Source organism: Conger conger, chromosome 6 (genome assembly GCF_963514075.1).
Source record: "Conger conger chromosome 6, fConCon1.1, whole genome shotgun sequence".
NCBI lineage: Eukaryota > Metazoa > Chordata > Actinopteri > Anguilliformes > Congridae > Conger > Conger conger.
In genome coordinates this window covers 32,964,956-32,986,752 of record NC_083765.1, presented here as the reverse complement: position 1 = coordinate 32,986,752, position 21,797 = coordinate 32,964,956, and the positions used below count along the sequence as shown (strand labels likewise).

The 21,797-nt window shown below is 45.1% G+C and overlaps 1 protein-coding gene across 1 annotated transcript; it reads left to right on the top strand.

Annotated features, from left to right (window-relative positions):
- Positions 1-1,587: 1,587 nt before the first annotated feature.
- Positions 1,588-16,423, top strand: fhdc1 (FH2 domain containing 1; the record flags this gene model as incomplete). The annotated part of the gene is made up of 11 exons (XM_061246909.1): positions 1,588-1,908; positions 4,315-4,376; positions 7,696-7,798; positions 8,714-8,799; positions 8,924-9,024; positions 10,058-10,128; positions 10,218-10,325; positions 10,657-10,727; positions 11,372-11,489; positions 12,328-12,492; positions 12,901-16,423. Coding segments are annotated over 11 exons (3,366 nt in total), but the record flags the coding sequence as incomplete, so codon positions are not given.
- Positions 16,424-21,797: the final 5,374 nt, after the last annotated feature.

The following is a 21,797-nucleotide window of genomic DNA, read 5'->3' as shown; positions in this document are numbered from 1 at the left end:
ATGTGACCGGCACGGAAGGCCCAGGGGCAGGGGCGTGTCTTGAGAGTAGGATATTGGTTTCGCTTGTTTGGACAGACAGTGGCTATCACATGATCTAGGACCTCAGACTATAGTAGTGGGTGACAGGTTGCTGTCAAAGGAAACTTGTTAATCACAGTTTGCCAAAAGGAGCTGAAAGGTGGGGGGAAACTCGGGTTCCGATAATTACCCCGTTTCTTTGGGTGATCATTATCACAGAGGGATCTGTTCAGAGGGGCTAGTTCCATCTTCAAAGGGAAAAAATAGCATCTCCAAATGTCCATGGAATATGAATGAATCTGGAATCTCCACTGTTTCTTTCTCCCTGGGAATAGTTTTTGTATTGTTTTTCTTTCGGTGTCGATTGTGGCATGAGACTATTTATGCTGTATATAAATATGCTGGAGCATATTTCATTTCATTTGGATGATCCAGAGATCCAGTAGTCTGTTTGGCCTGATAATTACTTGATTGGGTGGTGAGATCATGAAACTTGGAGTGTTTAGCAAAGTAATAGTTTAAGTTCTTTTTTATGATTTACTTAAGAAATAAGTAGTTAAGAATTTGAGACTTTCTTTGCAGTTGTGAAAAGGAAATGACTAGAAACACATTTTGTAAAAATGCTATTTTGCAATCTGTTAATCTCCCATTGTGCCATGTGAGGGAAAGTAATGGTAACCAAAAAGTGTTTTGTTTTGTGTTAATGCTGTTAAGAATGCAGTCTAATCATTCATTGGCTTCAATTGCCGTCAGTTAATTTGCATTTCAAAGTATTTCAGATCAAGTATGCCTGTGATGGCTGAGACCCCAGTCCAATTTTACATTCCCACGGTGACCAGTGAGGGCTTGTTCAGTGGATGTTGTACACACTGCTACATGGCTTCAGTGGCTTCAAAGGCAAAAGACTTGAGTGTAGCCTCATCTCTTTTGTGGCTTTTCTTGTCTATCGGGTCGATTTTCTTGTATATCGGGTCGATTTTGACGGCCCTTTAATTTCCAGAATTTCAAAATGTGTGGTAACCAGACCTGGATCAAATATGTAATTGCTTTTTTTTAATTGTGTATTGGAACCTAAGAAATACTGAATGAAGTGCTGAATCCACCTTCTGGTCCTCTTTGTTGGCTCAGTTGCACCAGGCAAGATCAATCCAGCACAGAAAATTTTGGGTCAGTTACGTATTTGAGCCAGGTCTGGTAGTAACTGCATGCTTGACTGAGCTCTGAGGATTTTGCTCTTTGTTTGACTGCTTGCAGCGCTGCACTGACCTGCTGTTCGTCTCACCTCGGCCAGTGCGCGGAGGGCTTCCTCTGCCTGGCTTGGCCGTGGCGGTCCCTCGGAGATGAAGAGGAACAGGCCCCACCAGCGTGAGGACCGCACTGTGAAGAGATCTTTGGGAAGCTGCACCCCCCTCGGCCCCTTCCCTCACCCCTTCCCTTGCCGCGCCAGCCCTTGCGGTTGCTGTGATGCACGTCATGAATAGCCCGTCGCTGGCCAATGAGAGGCAGGTCTGCGCGAGCGAAGACCTCCTCGCCGACTCGATGGTTCCTCCCCCAATGGCGACCGCGCCCTGCGACAGCCCCGCCCCGCCTCCCCCGCCGCCCCCTCCCAGCGCCCCCCCGCCCCCGCCGCCCCCTCCCCCCGGCCTGGGGAACCCCCGAAAGAAGAGGAGGGTTCGGAGCTTCTTCTGGAAGACCATCCCGGAGGAGAAGGTGCGGGGGAAGCCCAACATCTGGACGATGGCGGTGCGGCAGCAGCAGTACCAGATCGACGTCCGCACCGTGGAGGAGCTCTTCGGGCAGCAGGAGGTGCGCACGGCGCCCCCCACAGGCTCCAGAGCACCCTGCGGCAGCCTGACTAGGGGAGGCTCCTTCAAAGAGACCAAGGAAGAGGTGAGTCTGAGGGCTTTGCTCGGCATGAAGCGTGAAGAACGGTGTTAAGGATTGGAGCAGGAAAATAAAGTAATATTTTCAGGCATGTCACTGGGGCTAATAGTATTTGAAAAATACAAAAAATACAAATTAATCAGTACTTCCCTGCTGTGAGCTGTCCGAGTACAAAAGTCTCTGTGTCTAGTTGAGAAATGTTGAGTGTGAAATCTGTACTTTGTGCTTACTCAGGAAAAAGCAGTGGCATTATCGGTTTTCCCGGTTGTTTGAGAGAACTTGCATTTTTGCATCAATAAGACCCTTGATAAGGATTGTTTTACTTATTTTGTCTTTAATATTGGTGCTATGTTGAGCTGAACATCCCTAATTTGTTACGTCTAATGCATTGTAATTGCACCCGCATTCATGCGTGACCCACTGTCGATTTGGGAGAGGGTACACATCCGTAGAGAGTGTAGGCACGTTTGGTGTCACCAGTGTCACCAACTTAATTTCACGCCACAGACTACAGCCAAGCTTGTGGAGAATTTACTCACAGGAAGGCTTTCATAGCTGGCTTCGGCATGCAGTCCACGGGTGCCTGATTGACCAGCTGCTGGAGAGTGCTAAAACGTGGACCCCTAACTGATTGAACCCTACCATACCCTGGGCGACGCGGGCCCCTAACTGATCACCCTATGGAGCTACTGGCCACACTCAGCACTGAGGCGCATCCATGCACCCCAGCACCAGTGCTTTAACTAGATAAGATGTTGTTTCATATACTTTTTTGATTTCATAGCTCGGTTGACTGGTCAGTCTTACTTTGGGCTACAGTGGCTTCACTTTTTTCACACTTCATTGTGTTGTGGATTTAATTTTAAATGGATAAAAAAAATTTATCAATTTTTGCCACATCAATCTACACTTAAATATCCCATAATGACAAAGTGAAAACATTTTTGCTAATTATTGTTAAAATCTAAAACTATAATCTATCATTTACATAAGTATTCAGACTCTTTGCTGTGGCACTCTAAATTGTGGTCAGGTGTATCCTGTTGGCTTGAATTATTATTGGACTTTGTCCACCTGTCGCAAATTTAATTGATTGGACATAGTTTAGAAAGGCACACATCGGTGTATATAAGGTCCCACAAATCACACTGCAGGGAGGTGACCAAGAACTGAACAGTCTAACAGAGCTTTGGAAATCCTATGCAGAGATGGAAAAACCTTCCGGAAGGATGACCATCTCAGCAGCACTCCATCAATCAGGCCTTTATGGTCTAGATGGAAGCCACTCTTGAGTAAAAGACATATGACAGCCCAGCTTGGAGTTTTCCAAATGGAATTTAAGGACGGGCATGAGGAAAATGATTATCTGGTCTGATGAGACCAGAGAATGGCTGGCATGTTGACTGGCATTTGGCTAGCATGATAGTAAACTAAAAGCTAGCATTCAAGCAGCACCTCTCCCTGTCCCTCCCTACCTCCCTGTGAACCTTAATTGTTGTCTTTCTGTGATTTATTTTGTGTATCAGGTTTTTTTGTTGGCTATGTAAGCAGTGTTTGGATAGTTAAGTTTGGTCACTTTTGCTTTGTTGTTTGTTTGTTTGTTTATTTGTTTGTTAAAAAAAACCAAAAACATTCAAATAGGCCCTGGTCCATATCCTTGTTGTACAGGTAGCAGTTGAAATTGTACTTCCCTCTAGGGTCTTTCAACACACTTATCCCTGGTTATGGGTATGCACTTTGTTGTACGTCGCTCTGGATAAGAGCGTCTGCCAAATGCCATTAATGTAATGTAATGTAATGTATTATCCCTGTGCTGTGGTACTAGCCTTCACCATGGTGGGGTAAACCTTTATCACACCGTAACCCTGTAATTAGGCAACACATGAACACGGCATGACTCCTCTAGCGCTGTCACTTCTCGCACGTGTGAGTACCTTGTGGAATTTCAGCCCCCACCCCGATGGAAGATTATGTCACAGTATGCAATTCATTCAACGATTGTCAGGGGACTGGTGTTCTTCTCAACAAGACACTGGATACTGCCTGTTCACTGTTTTGTCTGGCCTGGAAAGACCAGCTCATGAGTTCAGGATGTTTAGCAAATCTTCAGAGGACACTTGGTCTGGATACCTCTGTCTGGGGTACCGTGTGCCTTGAACCATTAAAGGGTTTTTGGCAAACTGCACATCGGCAAATTCCACCATCTGTCATTGTTACACCTGCGCTGTTTAATTAGCCCCTATCAAAATCTTCCTCCACACTAATCTGTTCTGTTTATGTTGTGGGTGATGTGTGAATGAACCTATATTAACCATGGCATCAGAATACAGATGCCAAAAACCACATCCGTATGCAGAAGGCACGCTGCCCAAGACTGGTAATTCCATGCTTTTGTGTTTATTTTCCTTTCAGATCAGCATCCTCGACTCCAAGAGAGGGATGAACGTGGGAATCTTCCTCAAGCAGTTCAGAAAGTAAGCCCATGCCCTCTTGAGATGTTGTTCTGAAGAAAAGACTGTGAGAGGGTGGGTGTGTTTGTTCCTGCCTGCTGAAGAGAAGGTGGCGTAGCGGGTTCGTGGCGGGGTCGTGGCGTGCCTCGAAGCTCTGCTGTCGGCAGCAACCTCTATGAGGCGAAAAGGTCACGCGTGTGACACGCATAATGCTCGTCAGCCTCGTCGTCATCGGTGCTGACAGTAAATACGGACTCGGAGAGGTCTCGCGTGTTTGCTCTACATGTGTTTGACCCTCCCTCAGGTGCGAGGGCAGAGTCCTGGTGCCTATGTGTGCTGCTGTCTCCTGGGCTGCTCCCTTGACTCTAACGTTGCGCCTTAATACAACTTCTCAAGAGTAAGGCTGCTGATTTACAATCAGTTCAGCCTTTTGGCTAACAATGATTAAGGTTAGAAAATGGACAGGGAATCCTGATCCTGGGTCAGTAGTCCTCTGTGGTGCTTCATGAATATGGGACCTGATCTGTAGAGCCTGGACTAGTGAAACTCCAGAGAATCCCGCCTGTGTTCGCTTGGATCCGTATCCATGTCTCGTGTGAAATGGCCGGGGGTTAGGATTCAGTTAGGGCGGCGGGTATGTAAACAGATCCTGGATCAGTCATTTGGAGTTCCCAGTGTCTGGGAGAGCCTTTGGGAAGGACAAATCCCAGTAGACGGCCCAGCCTAGATTCCAAATCTGGGGCCTTGCTGTCGCCCACAGCTGAACGGCTTTCTCCAGCAGAAAGCAGCGGTAATGCTAATTGGTCCCAGGGTGGTCCGCTGTGGCACGCAAACAAGCTGATGAAGCCGTCTGAGAAAAGGGGAATTGAAGATGACGCAGACTCACGGTTTGAGGACGAAACCGTGCCTGGAAACTTCAGTGTTTGTGGGCTGCGTTCTAGAGCTGTGATGACACTTTGTCACATCTCTTTGGTATAATGGGGTTCATTATAAGGAGAAGCAACTAAATTGTTTACAAATGCATCCTCAGTATCACTTCCAATTAGTGTGAAGCACCAAGCTAAATGTGGGGAAAACGGGTTTGAGGGATTCGATACTAAATGATTTCAATGCGTTTTCTTTCTTTGCTGATTTGATTTGCTGAATGAGCAAGATTTAGGGCTTCAACATGAGACCCTCCCCACACACTTTCATCAATCTGACATTAGAATGTATGTAGAATCAGATAATGGAGAAAAAAAGTCCTCCCCTTGCATGTGCACTTTCTATAATGAAAGGACAGTTGACCAAGCAAATGGAAAAATAAGTTTTTGTGCAGTTTTACTCAGCAGTTCATTATAATGACTTTTCCTCAGTACAGACTTTGTATTGTTTTAAGAGGGTTTAGGAAGGCTTTTCAACGCTCTGCTTTCCTACCACTTCTCTAGTCAAGCTGTGAGCTGTTTGCAGAATTTCTTTGTGAAACGCTTGGTTGAATTTTAACTCTTTGTTGTGAATATGCGCTCCCCTCCCCCCTTAATTCTTAGATGGGTAACAAATAATCAAATTCTTATTTATTTTATGCACCTGTGTCTGTGGATTAAAATTGGATGGCCAGACAACCCACTCTATCTCTTGTTGAAAATCAATGCGCTATTTAAAATGTCAACTCCATCTGTGGACAGGCGGTTATAGAAAAAACAGACCCCCAAGTGGTGTGTTGTTGATGTATACTTTAATGTTTTTGAGGAACCCCTGGGTAGAATAAGTACAGCTCTATGAGGGGAAAAATGACTATTTACATTTTTTTCTTGTACGTCGCTCTGGATAAGAGCGTCTGCCAAATGCCAATAATGTAATGTAATGTAATGTGGGGCACATTCTCAGAATATTTTGTGAATCAGCGGTTTCATTTGAGTGTACATGGACTGAATTTAATCTCAAAGATAGATTGGTTGTCTTTGCACTCTTGACCTGAAGGTTATTAATGGCGTCCGTCATTTTTCTGCCTGTGCTTCATGTTTCTGTTCTTGAAACAGCCGTAACTGGCTGTGCCCTTATAATATCAGGGCCCAAGACAATTGTGCAATCCCAGAATTTGGTGGTCTCTCATGGGACTCATTGAGACAGCAATTCCAGTGATGGGGACATTCGACATTGATCAGCAGACAAGCGAGAATCCATGTTTCTTTCCAGAGTGGCATAGTTTCTTATCATATTACATGTCGGTTCAATCTGCCAAACGTGCCTGGACAGTCCCGCAGCGTGAATTATTTATTATTTTGTGGTTTCAGGAAGAACTAATCGATATACGCAAAATGTCTCTTGGCTGTCACATCTGATAACTTTATAGCACAATGCACATTCTACATTTTGTGCTGTTTTGATCCTGCTCCAAGTTGACAGAATGTAGTCACATTACCTGACAAAGCATTTACTCAATTGCGTTGCTTAGTTTTAGAGAGGTGATTGGCTTGTTTTTTTTGTTTTTTCTCTAACCATAAAAATCTGAGTTCATGTTGTTCATAAACACATTTCATTTAGCTACATTTCTGTATGAAACATGCAATTTATCACTTAACTGTAGCAAGGACTGTATCCAGCAGAGACTGTGAAAAAATAAATGTATTTCTGAATCTGGTGGTTACACAGTTAATAGGGAACTGAGCTGATTCATTGTGAGGTGTTGCTCACCATTTGCATAGGGGCTTCGCACATTCACAATTTGCATATGTCAGAGCTTTCCAAAACAATGTCTGCTGCCGTATGAGTCATCTCTTATCTTCTCAATCACCCAAGCCTGCCAGACAGAAGAAAATTGGGGATTTTAAAAAGGGCCGTTTCCTGCTTTGTTCTGACCTATGGAACATTTTAAATCTGTTTCAGTAATTTTCTGTAAATGTATGACAATCTAAAAATATTTATTTTTCAGTTATCAAAATTTTGCATAGCATTCCACAGTGCCTAACACTGGTCTAAAATACCGCATCAGTCGTCACAAGGACAAGTGATGTTAGTCTAAGGAGACAGAAAGATGATGTGTCCATTTTATTAATGTTCTTTTTGGACTTCTTTCCCCCCTAGTCCTGGCTGTTTCTTTCCTATATGACAGCAGCAACTATACAAGTTATCCATGAATAAATGCATAACTCGTGTGTGTATATAAGGGCAGTATCCCTTGAGTGTCTGGAGTGGCATTTTAAAGGGCTTTGCCTGCTTTTGGTTACTGCTCCGAATAAATCTGCACCAGGCTCCAGTGCTTGAGTCAGGCACCGGTGGCCTGTGTGGTAGTATTTATGGGGGGTTTTACAGGGGGGTAAGAGTGAGTGCGGTACTCTACAATGATAAATTTACTGTGGTGCAGGCCAAACCTGTCCATCATTGAAGACATCCGCCTTGGCAACAGCAAGCCGTACGGCTCTGGACCCCTGAAAGAACTTCTGAAGCTGCTGCCTGAATCGGAGGAGGTGAGACGCAAGTGCAAAAAAGGATTTTCACACCCCTTTGTCATGGAGAAATTGATAAAGAGACTACAAGGAGAATGCCATGCATTTATAAATAGCATTATCTTGCCCATTGCAACCTCACTGTTGACCCCATTAATGTAAAATCTAACTGAATTTTTCATTATTGGTAAGGACTTACGAGTCTGTATGGTGTTCTTGTTTAAATAGGCTGCAAAAAAGTTACATTAATTTGAAAAATTCCACTTTGGAAGTTTTCTGTTTTGTTTCAGACACACATTCCTTGACTGAAACACTGCGTGACGTTTTCTCAAGGTGAACTAATGTTAAAACATCACTGGGAAATCCGAATAATATCAATCAAAGAATCATTTGGTCACCATCTGCCAATTTAAATTTCATCTACTCTTAAATAGAACACTTTAATCATAGCTGATCCACTCAATGCCAATCAAGGCTGTGCCATTCCTTCTTGGTTCCCGAGTGGAAATTAAACCTGGGCATGTTTACAGTTTACTGTTATTGTTCTGGTAGTTCACCTAAATTTAAACAAGGCTGCAACCAATGCACGCTATTCAGCGTTATCAGTTAACACCTGAAACTGAGATAAACCCACAGGCCTTTGTGCTGGTCGGCTTGAGATACAGAGTCCCAGAGATAATGAATAGATGTTAAAGTTGATATGGGATGACATCTTGCAGTGTGGGAAGCAATGGTAAAAGTGAGCATTGTCCTTTGTGCAATAAGTGGTTGCTTGGTGTCACACAGTAGCTCTATAGTTCAAGCACAAAATAAGTGGAAACCCATTGGCTGGAAAATTGCATGCCCGGTCTTCTGGGGGGGGAGGTAGAGGCCTGAGGGGTTTTGGGTTGATGAGTGTGATGAGCTCAATGTAATCACTGCCGTGTTCCTTTTCAGGTGAGGAAACTGCAAGCATTCAAGGGCAATGCCAACAAACTGACTCTCGTGGACTCGTTCATGTACCTTCTGATCCAGGTCCCGAGGTGAGGAAACACTCGCTTTATCTGCATGTTTTTCTTCCCTTTTCCCTCATTATGGGGTTTTAATTGGAGTGTGTCTGTGTGTCTGTGTGTGTCTGTGTGTGTCTGTGTGTGTCTGTGCCATCAGTTTTGATGTTCGTATTGAAGCCATGGTGTTGAGAGAGGAGTTCTCCCCTTCCTGTTCCGTGATGAGCCACGAGATTGATGTCATCCGCAATGCCACTAAAGGTAACACTATCCCCATGCCCCCTTCTCCCAGGGCACCAATAGCGGGTGACCCAGCTTCTGCACACAGCTGAGATGTGTAACAGGACCGCGGCTGGTCAGAGTTCGGTTTCAGCATAGTACCGTTTCTGTGCGAGTGCCACTGCCTACATCAGTGTAGTGTTCAGCACAGTTTACTGAAAAATGACATTTCCTGTATGCATTCCTGTATTGTTTTTATAATAATGAGTATTTTATCTTTATTTCTTTCTTGCGCACTTTGATGTTATTTTAAATGTCTTAAATACATTTGGCAAGGTGCATGACATTCTTAACATTACTGAATTTTTCCTATTTAATCATACTGCTATATTTACACATTCTCTAACACAGAATCATGAGCGTCTGCACATTTTTGATTCTACCAACTAATAAACACTGGAAATATTCATCTTGCTCGACATTTTCCTGAATCATGATTTTTTCCCCCGTGTGATGAGTGAATATATGAGCTCTTTTTGGGGAAAATTGCACTGTGCAATTATTTTAACATGCTGAACAGGGACTTCTCTGGATATGTGATCCCACACTATATTTACTGTAGGGATTGAGGGTAAGAATTATTACTGTGGTGCTTCTACTGTATAAATCGTGAGGATATTTAGGTGCTCTGCCAGGAATTTTAAGCTGTGGTTCTCAATAATACACAATCACATGTCGGCCAAAGCCCATAGTCATGATGCATATCAGAGGAGTGCTGTCTTCTGTCTAAATCTTGACCTCATCCAGTATGAACTAAAAGGCAAAACTGTTCCTAGATCAGCCCTCCTACTATGAGATGCGCTCTGAATGCAGGCCCTGATCTCGGTTATTCCTCAAGCCTAGCACCATAATTAGCATTGTGGTGATAAGAATAGGAATGATGTCTTTGTTCTTAATGATATTAGTTCTGCAGTAGCTGTAATTAGGGGAAGAAGAATGGGGATAATGTAATTTTGAGGGGGAGAGATGGCACTGTTTCGTACAGCATGATTGAATTTGCATTGACCTCCTGCAGAGTTAATGACCTGTGAGGAGCTGCATGCCGTCTTGCACTTGGTCCTGCAGGCTGGAAACATTATGAATGCAGTGAGTATCCATGTCCCTCTCCCTCTCCCCTTATTGGTGCATATAAGCATCAGTCTAACAGCACTGGCCTATCTCTCGTATCCTTGCAGGGTGGTTATGCAGGCAACGCTGTGGGCTTTAAGCTGTCGTCTCTCCTGTCTTTGGCTGACACCAAGGCCAACAAGCCTGGGATGAACCTCCTCCACTTTGTGGCCTTGGTGAGTCTAGCATGCTGGGATATGTAGTCCAGTCAGACTCACTCGCCCCAATTTGGACAAATTTTGAATTTTGAATTGTTTCGAAATGTTTTTCATACACATAAACTGATTTCATTGGTATATTTATATATGCTCCCTCCTGTGTAGAAATTGTAATACATATTTTGTGAAATGGAGGTTGAAGTTTGGAAGGGGGTAAATTAAGGGGTAAACCTCTCTTTACACTCAGGACTTGACACATTACATACATTATTGTTTTGTGATGATAGTCTGTTTGTGATTTTGTGGAGATGCTGAACTCTCCCCTGATGTGACTTTTCCCCTCACGCAGGAGGCACAGAAGAAGGACGAGAGTCTGCTGAAGTTTCCCGAGAAGCTGCTGCATGTGCAGAGCGCAGTCCGGTAAATTCTCCCGCCTGGAGCCTGGCCAGGAAGCCCTTTCATCTCTGAGCTCTGAAGAGCTCTGTATCATTTTCTATCATTGTATTGAACATCCCCTGACAAACAATAACCCAGAAAACAGCTTGAGGGACAAACGTGATTGCATCTCCCTCCTGTGGGCTTCCAGTCATACTTGGTAGATGATGTATAAGATCAAACCTGCAATATCTAGGCTGTAGTTTCTGCTGCCTGCATTTTTGAAAATGTCCAAGAGTAGTTCCACTGTTACTGTTATGCAACTATAATGTGTGAAATCAGAATAAACATGACATTTTTGAGGGTAAACAACCCTGGTAGTTTTTGCTTCCGTTTCTGCAGGTGTACTTTTCAGACTTTTCAGATTTGTGGCCTGTTATGAAAGCACTGCAGTGCGCTTCCCCCGCAGCGAGCTGTGGATGGGCGTTGACAGACTTGTTAGCCTTGTGCCGAACTCTGCGATGTCCCTGCCCATCTCCGGGGTGCGCAAGGTCACTGCTGCAGAACAGATGCTCCTGAGCCCAGCTCCCAAGCTCCTGTCTCGCGCCCCCCTCACGGCTGAGGATATGCGAATGGCCTGCAAAAACTCCGCTCGCTGCTGACCGGCTCGTTGCTCACTTTCTCTTCAGGATATCGGTGGAGAATATCGAGGTGGAGTTTGAGTCTCTGTACGTGAGGACCAGGGCTCTGGAGGAGAAGATTCAGAGAGACCCTGAGCTGCAGGTGCAGTTGAGTCAGTTCCTGCAGGTAAAGGCAATCAGCAGCACTGCAGACTAAAAAATTATCAGTTTTTCTGTCTTCTATTTGAACTTTTCTGTTCCTTTTTTGCAAAATAAGACAAATATTGCCAATGAGGTGGGTTAGTTTGTCCTGCTTCAAGATTTGCAAATGGCGTAAGACTGTTTACCTGTCATTCTTTTTTTTTTTTTGAACTAGAAAATATTGTCTCGATTGACAGACACTTTTGCATTGAGAAGCAGCTTTCTGACAGTCCTTCTGTTACCCAACATTTATAATGCCATATTCAAGTACAGATGTTGAGGCCAACACAAAAAGTCAATAAGACTGTTTAATTAGTACTTCTATTACGTCCCAGAGTGCAAAATGGCAGTGCAGGTTTTACTGGTTATCTGTACATATTTGTGTAGTGCTTCTGCCAGGTAATGTTATTTAGAAAGGTGTTGTCCCTGCGGCATGTCTTACATAGTGTTACTTGTAGTTTCTAGAAGTACCCTCTCTGTTGCACCTATAAATAAGAATACTGCATGGCCTATTTACATTTTAGGCAGTCATCCAGAGCCGCTTGGAAAGCTTCCATTCGTTTACCTTCCAATCCATTTTATACCTCAGGACATTTACTGAAGTGATGCAGATTAAATACCCTGCTCAAGGGTAATGGCTGTGTCCACCGTGGAATCAAACCCACAACCCTGGTTGCCAGCCCGGTTGCCCTAACCATTGTAGTGCACTGCAACACATCTCTCCCTCACCCTCACCCTCCCTCTCCCTCTCCCTCTCCCTCTCCCTCTCCCTCTCCCTCTCCCTCTCCCTCTCCCTCTCCCTCTCCCTCTCCCTCTCCCTCCAGGGTGCCACGCGGATGCTGCAGGACCTGAAGAAGCGCAGGTTGGATCTGCGTAAAGAGGGAAACTCGCTCATAGACTTCTTCTGCGAGGATAAAGACGCCTTCAAACTGGACGACTGCTTCAGGATATTCCAGGACTTCTGTCTCAAGTTCAAAAAGGCTGTGAAGGTAGAGGACCATCTTATGCCGGATTGCTCACTTGTAAAGGTTGTTAGTGGGAATTAAAGTAGCACCAGATGTTAAATGCATCAACCCAAGGATTTTTTCTAGGAACTATTTTCACCACTGTTCAGTACAACATTTTCATATTACTAAAATTTGGTGGGGCTCACACACATAAATACATTGTTTGGTATATTTGGTATACTTTATTAATTTATTGGTATTAGCATGAAGCTAAAAGCAGGCTAGCACACAGTTTGTCATTCAAGCTGCAGTCTGTGATTTTGGTTAGGAATGTTTCTTTGACAATTCCAATGTGTATACATAGTCAAAATATGTAATTGACCCAGGTCTGGACAGATATAAACTCCTCTCCCTCCTCTCTCCTCTCTCTCCCCTCCCCTCCTCTCTCAGGATAACATGGAGCGTAAGCAGAAGGAGGCAGCGCGGCTGCAGCGTCTGCGGGAGCTGGAGGAGAAGCGGAGCGCGTGGGGGGGCGGGGCCGGGGGCCGGGAGCAGGGCGGGGGCTTCGGCCGCAGCAGCAGCGAGAACGACGTGGAGACCCTCACCAAGGAGGGGCTCCTGGACTTCCTGCAGCAGCGGCCCCTCAGCCCCCACCGGCCCCTGAGCCGCTCGGCCAGCGCCCGACGCCACCGCAGCGCCGCCGTGACCGCCGACCGCCAGCTGCAGAGCTACCTGGAGCTGTTCAGCACCGACGACCCCGCCAAGTTCAGCAGCCTGCCCCGCCCGGGCCGCGCGCACCACCGCGGGACCTCCGCCTGGCTGCTGTCCCAGGACGACAACCGCGAGCTGGGCCCCAAGGCCCCGCCGTCCTGCGGGAGGCAGGTGACCTCGCCCGGGTGCTGCACGGACCCCATCAGCCCCCTGGCCCGACCCTCGGCCTACAACAACAACAACGACGCTGAGGACCCGCGCGTGAACGATAACGAGCTGGTCACTGTGTCGGAGGGTGGGCTTGTCCTCAGGGCTGGGCACAACAGGGACAGGGTGGAGAGGGGGGTGGGCGTTGGGCAAATGAACGTTAATCTGGAGCGCTGTTCCCTGGTATCCGGGCTGCAGAATTTTGACCTCCTCACGATGGTCAACAACAATGACGGCGGCGACGCACGTTTAGCCGACCGTGGGTTTGTCCTGGTTACCGATCTGGAGAGGGAGAGGGATCCTCCAAAGACACTGGTTTTGGACACACCTCCATCCAGCAGGGGCTTGGGGAGGGGACGGGACCCCAGGTCGGCCTGGGATTACAGACTGAGCTCCCCTCAGAAGGAGGAGGAGGAGGACACCAGCACCGTCTCCTCCACCACCTGCGACACGCCCTTGCCCCTCGACACGCCTGTCTCCAACAGGAAACCCATGTTCTACATCATGGACTGCACAGAGACCGACTGCTCCGTGACCCTCGACCTGTCCGATATCGACAACCCCCCCATCAGGAGGGAAGGCGTCGAGGGCAACACGACTCTGGACTCCGAGGGTCGGAGTAACCCCAAGGACCTGGGTTCGCTTTCGTCCAACTTGGAATCTGGATCCACCGGCGAGACTTCCGCATCAAAGTCGGTGTCCACAAATGAGCCGCCAGCGTCAAAATCCACATTCACAGATGAGCAGCAAGAGCCCTGCAACACCCCGGAGGACAACCCCAAAGAAGTGGCCGCCGGACCTACGCAGACCCCCCAAACCTTGCACGGCAAAACCAAGACGGTGTCGAAGACCCCGTCGGCGGCTCGAACCGTTGCCTCCGGCCGCCCCGCCCGAACGCGGACCCCTGCGGAGAACCAGAGCATGCGCAAAGTGGTCCCGCTCACCAAGCTGAGCCGGTCCGGGAGCGGCGCCAGGCGGGTGGACAGGCCTCCGGGCTACGAGAGCGCCGAGCCCAGGCGCGCGCTGAGAGACCAGAGCGCCCCGGCCAGGAGGGGAGAGAGGATGCCCCGCGCCGCCCGCCATTCCAGCCTCCCGCCCGACGAGTCCAAGGCCCAGCGCGCGGGCGGCGCCGGTGCGTCCCGTTGGGCCCGAGACCAGACCCCACGCAAGCCGCCGTTCTGGAAGCCCAGTGCCAAACCCGTGAGGACCGTCCCCAAGGCTCCGCCCGAGGAGAAGATGTGCCGCTCCACCCTGAGGGCCCTGGCTCAGGCCGCGGCCGCCTCTGAGGGCGGGGCCCCTCAGACCCCCACCCACAGCGCCCTGCCCAGCTTCGCCCGCAACACCGTGGCCTCCTCCTCCAGGACCAAGAAAGACCCTGCCGCCGCGGCGACAGACTCCACCCCCTCGACCCCTTCCAAAAGCGCCCTGGGCAGGACAGGCTCCATGAGGCAAGCGGCGACCAGAGCGCCCCCTGTGGGCGAGCAGCACGTGGCCCGGGGGAAGGAGAAGCTTCCGGGCTCGCTGCAGAGAGTGCAGAGCGTACGGGCCTCCAGCCGGAGCGGGCAGCGTGCCGAAACGCCGCCTCCCGGGAGAGAACGTTCCAGAAAGAGCAGCACCTTCTCCGAGAAGTCAATCCAGTCTAAAGACTCTAAAGACAGCTCCAGTAAAACCCTCAAGCCCACATGGAAATGAAATAGAGGGGTGAGAAAAGTACAAGCAACGATGGGACTTTGTTTAAAGAAAAAGCCCTGAATGAGAATGTTATTAATTTAATAAAGTTTAGATTTGTATTTTTGTTCATAATTTTCTGCTTCTAGTCATGTTGTATAGTTTTACCGAATCATGGCCTTTTGAAAGAGATCGCTTTGACAAGCTTCCAATGGTGATGTTGGTGGTGAACAGCTAGCTTCTGAATGACTCCTGAGGAGTACATCTTATTCACATCAGGAATTTTCTAGTTCTATAGTAACATTTTAATTTGAGGTAATTAAAAGCAACACATGCACTCACCAAGCCTGGGATGAATATGGTTTTAAATTTTGTCCGTATCATGAAAAATGCCTTGTATCTCAAGACGCATTTAAAGTTCTCGTCCATCCATGTACTGTTCGGTAGCTCAATAACTAAAGTTGGCTGAAGATACCATGTGAATTAAGTATAATTCTGTCTTGGTAGATTGGTAGATTTTTTTGGTTCCTGAGAATTATTATTTTTTAGATACAAGGATTTTGCCTGAATCTGGTAATATGCTTGAAGAGGAGCTACAATGTTTTAGAAAATTCTCAAAAAGTAACTGTAAATAAATAAAAAATCCAATACCATTTGTAATCCATTGAAAATAATGTAATGAAAACAATGTAATGAAAATAAATGCTTGACCATAAAATGCCAGAATGTAGCCATTTTGAAAAGATGGTATTTACAAATATCAAATACTGATTGGTGCATATTAACATTGGGACTATGTTTTCATAAATCTCCTTCGTCACGTTTTACCCAGGAAGCCTGTCGACAAACGGCAAGCCCACCTCCCGAGTGGCCCCATCTGCCTGCTCTGTTTTGTATGTAACGTCTAATATGTAACAGGTGATGTGTGAAAAATAACCTGCTGAATAATATGCTGTACCACTGCTGAACATCTCGGGTGAGGCGGGGTGATCTGGGGTACGAGCTATCTATAGGCTGCCCTGCTGCTCTTTGTGTTTGTGATTGACTGCTCAGCCAATCAAACTGCTCCCCTGCTGCTCGCTCTGCTCTGGACCCCGCCCTCTTTGATGATTCACTCGCAGTCTCACTGTTCTCCTCGGCTTGTGGTATGTCAGTGTTTTATGTGTCTACCTATACCGCCTCTCTGGTAACGTATCCATCCCAGTACGGAAATGACCACTGCACACCATGCAAGAGATATTTTTGCTACCTGCTATAAATTGAAGCTTATGCTGCAGTACAAATTGAATGGTTGTATTTTTATTTTATTTAATTGTTTGTGTGTGGGTGGCATTGGAATTACATGCTTCCCTATGTTATTTGCCTATAAATAAACAGTTCTCATTAATTTCATGTTGCCGGCCCATTACTTTATAATTATATGGAATGTCCTCTACACATCTTCACCTCCCACTCATATATTATATACTTGAGATGTTCTGTATAATTACAACAAAATCATGCCGTAGATTTGAAACGCAGGCTAAGGTGCACAGAAGAGGAAAGGCAAAAGATCATTCCAATTATAGGCTAAAAATAGATGAGGCACTCCCATCTGTATAGGCCCCGCGAATCTGCCTGATGCATTGCAGATAAGTTAAAGCACCTTTCGGTTTTAGGTGGATGTCTCAGTTTGTTAAAACACCCTAGCTCAAGCCACCATTAACCTTATAGTAACCTTCTCTTTCCTCCAAAAGCAGTACACAGTGAGGAGCATTCTGCACTGAGTGTTGGAACATGAACCTTGACAAACTGAAGTTTAGAGATTTATGACGATTGAAAGTGATTGGCATATGTCATATGTCTGCCATTGGACAAGGCAAACCACCTCTGAATCTGGTGGATAGATCAATCGGTCAACAGACAGACTTTTATTGAATCCCTTGGGGGTAATTTGTCCTCTGTATTTGACCTGTCCTAGTTACTTAGGAGCAGTGGGCAGAGGTGCTCCATCCAGCTGCTGCTCAAAGCCAGAAGCACCTCTTTGCGAGGCAACAGTGCTAACACAGTCACCTTTTCTATTTCAATGTACATTACATGTAAAAGCGTGTCCAAGATACAGCTATACTCTCATTTTTTATTTCCTAAATGGGTCTGCATTGCTAATGGTTTCAGAATGTCTCCCCCTATATGCAGTTGAATCTATTCCCCTAGGTCAGACCCTGTGAGTTCAACTAGTTCTGGTACATTTGAAGGAAATGTGCTGCATTTAATATATCTGCTGGATGGAGGTATGGCTTTGTGTGGGGAGGGCATTCTTGCATGTATAAATTGTATATTTTTTAATCAAACTGACATCCAGAGTTTGGATTTCTCTTTGAGGTTGCGGAATGAATCATAACGGCATGAGCTTGTGCAATGTGCTTAAATTATTTATGCAACCCTGAAACATTTGAATTCATCCTCGACCTTGATGCTGTTTCTCCCTCCGCACATTAATATGCAGAAATACAAAGGTTCATCATTCTTTGTCCTCTGTCTCCTCCATAGATGCTAGGAGTCTGGTTTATAAATAGAGTAATAGATTAAATTTACTTAAGAGGCCAATGTGGGAAGATTGCAAAATATTTAAATAAGTATATTCACAAAAGCTGTTCAAACTACTATAGTTCAAAAGGATATGTCAAAGAGCATTAAAGTGCTAATAACTTGTTGTTAACCAAAAAAATGGAATAATTGCACATTCTGAAGTGTTACACTGTAGTTGTGTGTAGCCTGTTCCTGAGTGGGCACTGTGTAAGATGGAAGTTCAGGTCCTGCTCACAGTCTCCTCCCGGGCTGAAACACAGATCCTGCTTGACTTTAATGGCCATGAACCCTCCAGTTCAGCAGAAGCGGTAAGGGTTTGGGCTGGTTGTGGTTGTGAGTGGGGAGGTTGTGTGTTGCCCTTTGGGCTGGGAGAGGGCTGGCTGCAGTGAATTTTGGCTGGGTATGACCATCCGTGTTCACCATGTTGTAGCAATGCAAATCATGCAAATAAGCAGCGCCTCGGGCCAAGCTGAAAAGTGAGAGATTCTGCTGGCACAGGCGGGAGCCAGGCGAGGCTCAGAGAGGAAACGCAGTGCTGTCACTCTACTCCTTTGCATGTTGTACTCCATTGCCTCTGCAGGGAAAATGCCTGCCAAACCTGGCCAGTACGGCAACAGTTTATCTTTCTCATCACTGGGCATGTAAATGTCAAGTCCTCTGGACAAAGTTTCTGTTTAATCCCAGGCCATCCGTATGCTAACAAAACATACCGCAAGATATGGTAATTATGTAGAATTAAAAATATATATATTCATAAGTTTTGAAGAACTGCATTTAAAAAATATCTTACAATATTTGAAGGTAGCACTAACTTGCCAATATATCTGCTTCTAATATAAGTGTTGCTAATTATCTAGGTAATATAGTTTCAATATATTGTAGATGATTCAATTTGTTTAAGGGCAGACGCGCACACACTGACATTGATTTACCGTAATTGTCTGGTATGTCCAACCGAGCGCGTTCCCTGAGTTTTGACACAATGTCACCCTGTGGGGTCCTTTTATTCCTGTGTTTATCCGCTGAGACGTCCTGCCCCTTTCTTTGTGCCGCCTCGTGTTTTCGTCCAGGGCAGACCCCCCTTGATGGATAGCCTATTGACGTTGGGCCCGGTGACGGCAGTGGGACCTTTTGTGAAGAACTATACTTCCCACCGTCTCTTCCTCCCTGGCCGGGTGCCATGGCAACCCGTTGCGGCGGTGCGAGACCGCGGCTGTGTCAGGTGTCTCTCAGACGGTCTCCCACCTCCGCAGTGAGTAACGCACCGCCAGGCACACTCTCAGCCCCGGACATCGTCATCCTGTCTCTATATTTTATACTAACTGCTAAAGGACATCACACTCCATGGTTCCCTTTTTAAACCGAGACAAAAATAATCTGTGATTTATCTTGAAATAAATTCAACATGCGATATAATTTGATACCTGCTCTACAAGCGTATTATTATCACGAAGAAAGATTTCCGAACAGATAAATGGGCTGCAGGCAAAACATGCAACATTTACTGGAACTTTTCTGGAAACATCTGAGTTCACTGTGAAGAGTCATTGTCCGCAGTGCAATGATTATTTTCCTCTGAGGGAATACTGTTGTCTAAGAGTATTTTAACAGTAAACCATTTTCTTTAGCGCAGTTGAGCTCAATATTAATCTCCTGAGTATGAGAATGCAGTATTTCAAGGAAATGCCTTTGATACAGAGAGCAAACTAATCTCCCGTCAACCAGTCAACAGACCTGAATATTTTTGCCAATCTTATTAATTAGTTGCAACATCTAAATGTACTTATGTATGACTGCACCATTCAATCAACATGTTACAACAGTATGGACAGTGTAGCCATACTGTTTAACTGAATACAGAGCCGTCCAAAGGACTTCTTTAAATGAGAAGTTTCCATGAGAATCATCATGTTGTATCACAAGTAGTCTGCATATGGGAGAATCACTAGAATTGTGTGGAAAATAAAATATGCAGGCATCTGGGAATACAATTTATTCTCCCTGTGGTTGAATTTACAGGCTTTGGACTACATTTGAGGAGAAGCTACGGAGACAGTTCGGTAAGATTTAAATTGCTATGGTTTGAGGCCTAAACACATTTTAGCTGATAAAAAAGAAAAGCTGTAAATTATTTTCAAATCAGCATATTTCTTAGAGCAAACCGCTCATGCCTTGGGTATTAAACAGTCTAGGATTATGAAAGAAAGGTTTCCAAAGTAGAAAGCCAGTCATTTAAAAACAGATCATCTGTCTCTACCACAGCATGCAGAGGCTTTAGTGTGTTATGGTCATTTTCGCCCATCAGCACGCACACATAAACACACATACGTATACATACACACTTAAACCCACACGTACACACAAACACACACACACACACACAAGCTTCTAGCAATATTATTTTAATTCCCAAGTCCTAAGTACCCTGTGTCCACTTCTCCGTTACCTCTCGGTAAAATTGTCAGATGTATTACATGCTGCCTGCTTTCATCCTCAGTTACAACGAAAGGGTTAATGAAGCAAAGAGCTCCCTTTCTCATGCAAATCAGTGAGTGACTACCCACACACCTCTCCTTCCATCTCCAAAAGATCAACCAGCTCCACACCAGTGACAGTGCCTCAGTTCTACTGCCCCCAGCTGTGTTCAAATCATAGCACATCTCCATGTCCATGGCCTGTCAGCTGCCTATCTGAGGATTTCCTAACCTTTTCTGAAGTTATTATAATAATAATAATAATTAATAATAATTCCTTGCATTTACATTGCTCTTTTCTCACCAGCTGATGACTCCGACTGCTTTACAGTGTTTCAACCACCACCAATCTGTAGCAGGAGAGGGAAAGAACAAATGTATTTTGGCCAATTAAATCAGGGGATAATTAGGTGGCAGGTTTTTTTATCTAACGTGTTGTATGGTTTATATGGGTTTATATGGTGTAACACGTCCTCCATTTTGAATGTAGTTTCTCAATTTGTTTTTTGAGAGGTATTTTGTAACAGTACAGTACCTTTGTGTTATTTTGACAATTCTTGAATTGTTTAAATGGTATCATGACTTACGAGTGTGTGTGTGTGTGTATGTGTATGTGTATGTGTGTGTGTGTGTGTGTGTGTATGTGTGTATGTGTGTATGTATCCCAGCTCACATTTCTGCTGTTCCCTTATCCTATCCTAGAGGTGACAATGTGGTATGTGGGGATTTGATACTCTTACCATTAACTGTACATGACAGTATGAATTTTGTGATTGTTTCTTGTTTCCAGAGCTTATTTAGTATTCTATTCCATTGCCTAACTTGAGAGAGGTATGCCAGAGTCGTTCCTAGGATCACGTCTTCAAGCCACAAAGGGCTCCAGAATCTACAGTGAACCCATATTTATCCAGCAGTAAAATGCTGGACCTTTTCTGCCAAATTATTCTTCTCAAATATTTTACAGGGCCGCAGACTCATAGTAAAAACTTGGCAAAGTTTAAAAATGACATTGTCCACAAATGGAAAGTGGTAGTTTCAGCAGTTCCAACACTAGAGGGCAGCATCACCACAGTATTTTGCAGACATACACACCCTCTACTTGGTGAATGCAAATGCTGTGTATATAATTTCAGTGTATATAATAGTATTGACTTGCTGGAATTTTAACATGGAAACTGCTTTGGTAGATCATGAAAATCAGTCAAATCCACCTAAATATTCTTCAATCCAAGAGTTAAATCGACAACATGTTTTAGATTTCACTCTTCATGTTGCATATCAGCAATGGGCCTTAGTAACCACTAGAGGGAACTACATCACAGTAATTTGACATTTAACCACTTATTTTACTTAAACTAGTGTGAGTACTTAAAGATTGTATGTGACTACCATATATTTTAAGGTAAGAATCCAATTAATCAGTATAAATTAGTTTGATAATAGCATGTGCATTATCCCTCGGTATGACATCTTGAAAAATCCATCAAATTCTATTACACAAAACAATCCACAAAAATAGAACCTCCACAATCACTTCTCATACAACTGTACATGGTACAAAATGATAGCACTCAGAAATAAATACTGGGCGTTACAGACATTGATGGAGCAAATATAAAATATAATTCAATTTATTTGTACATTCTCATACACAGGAAATAACAGTGTAAGGGTAATAACAGCTATAAGTATCAGTAATGGACACTGAGCTCTGACATG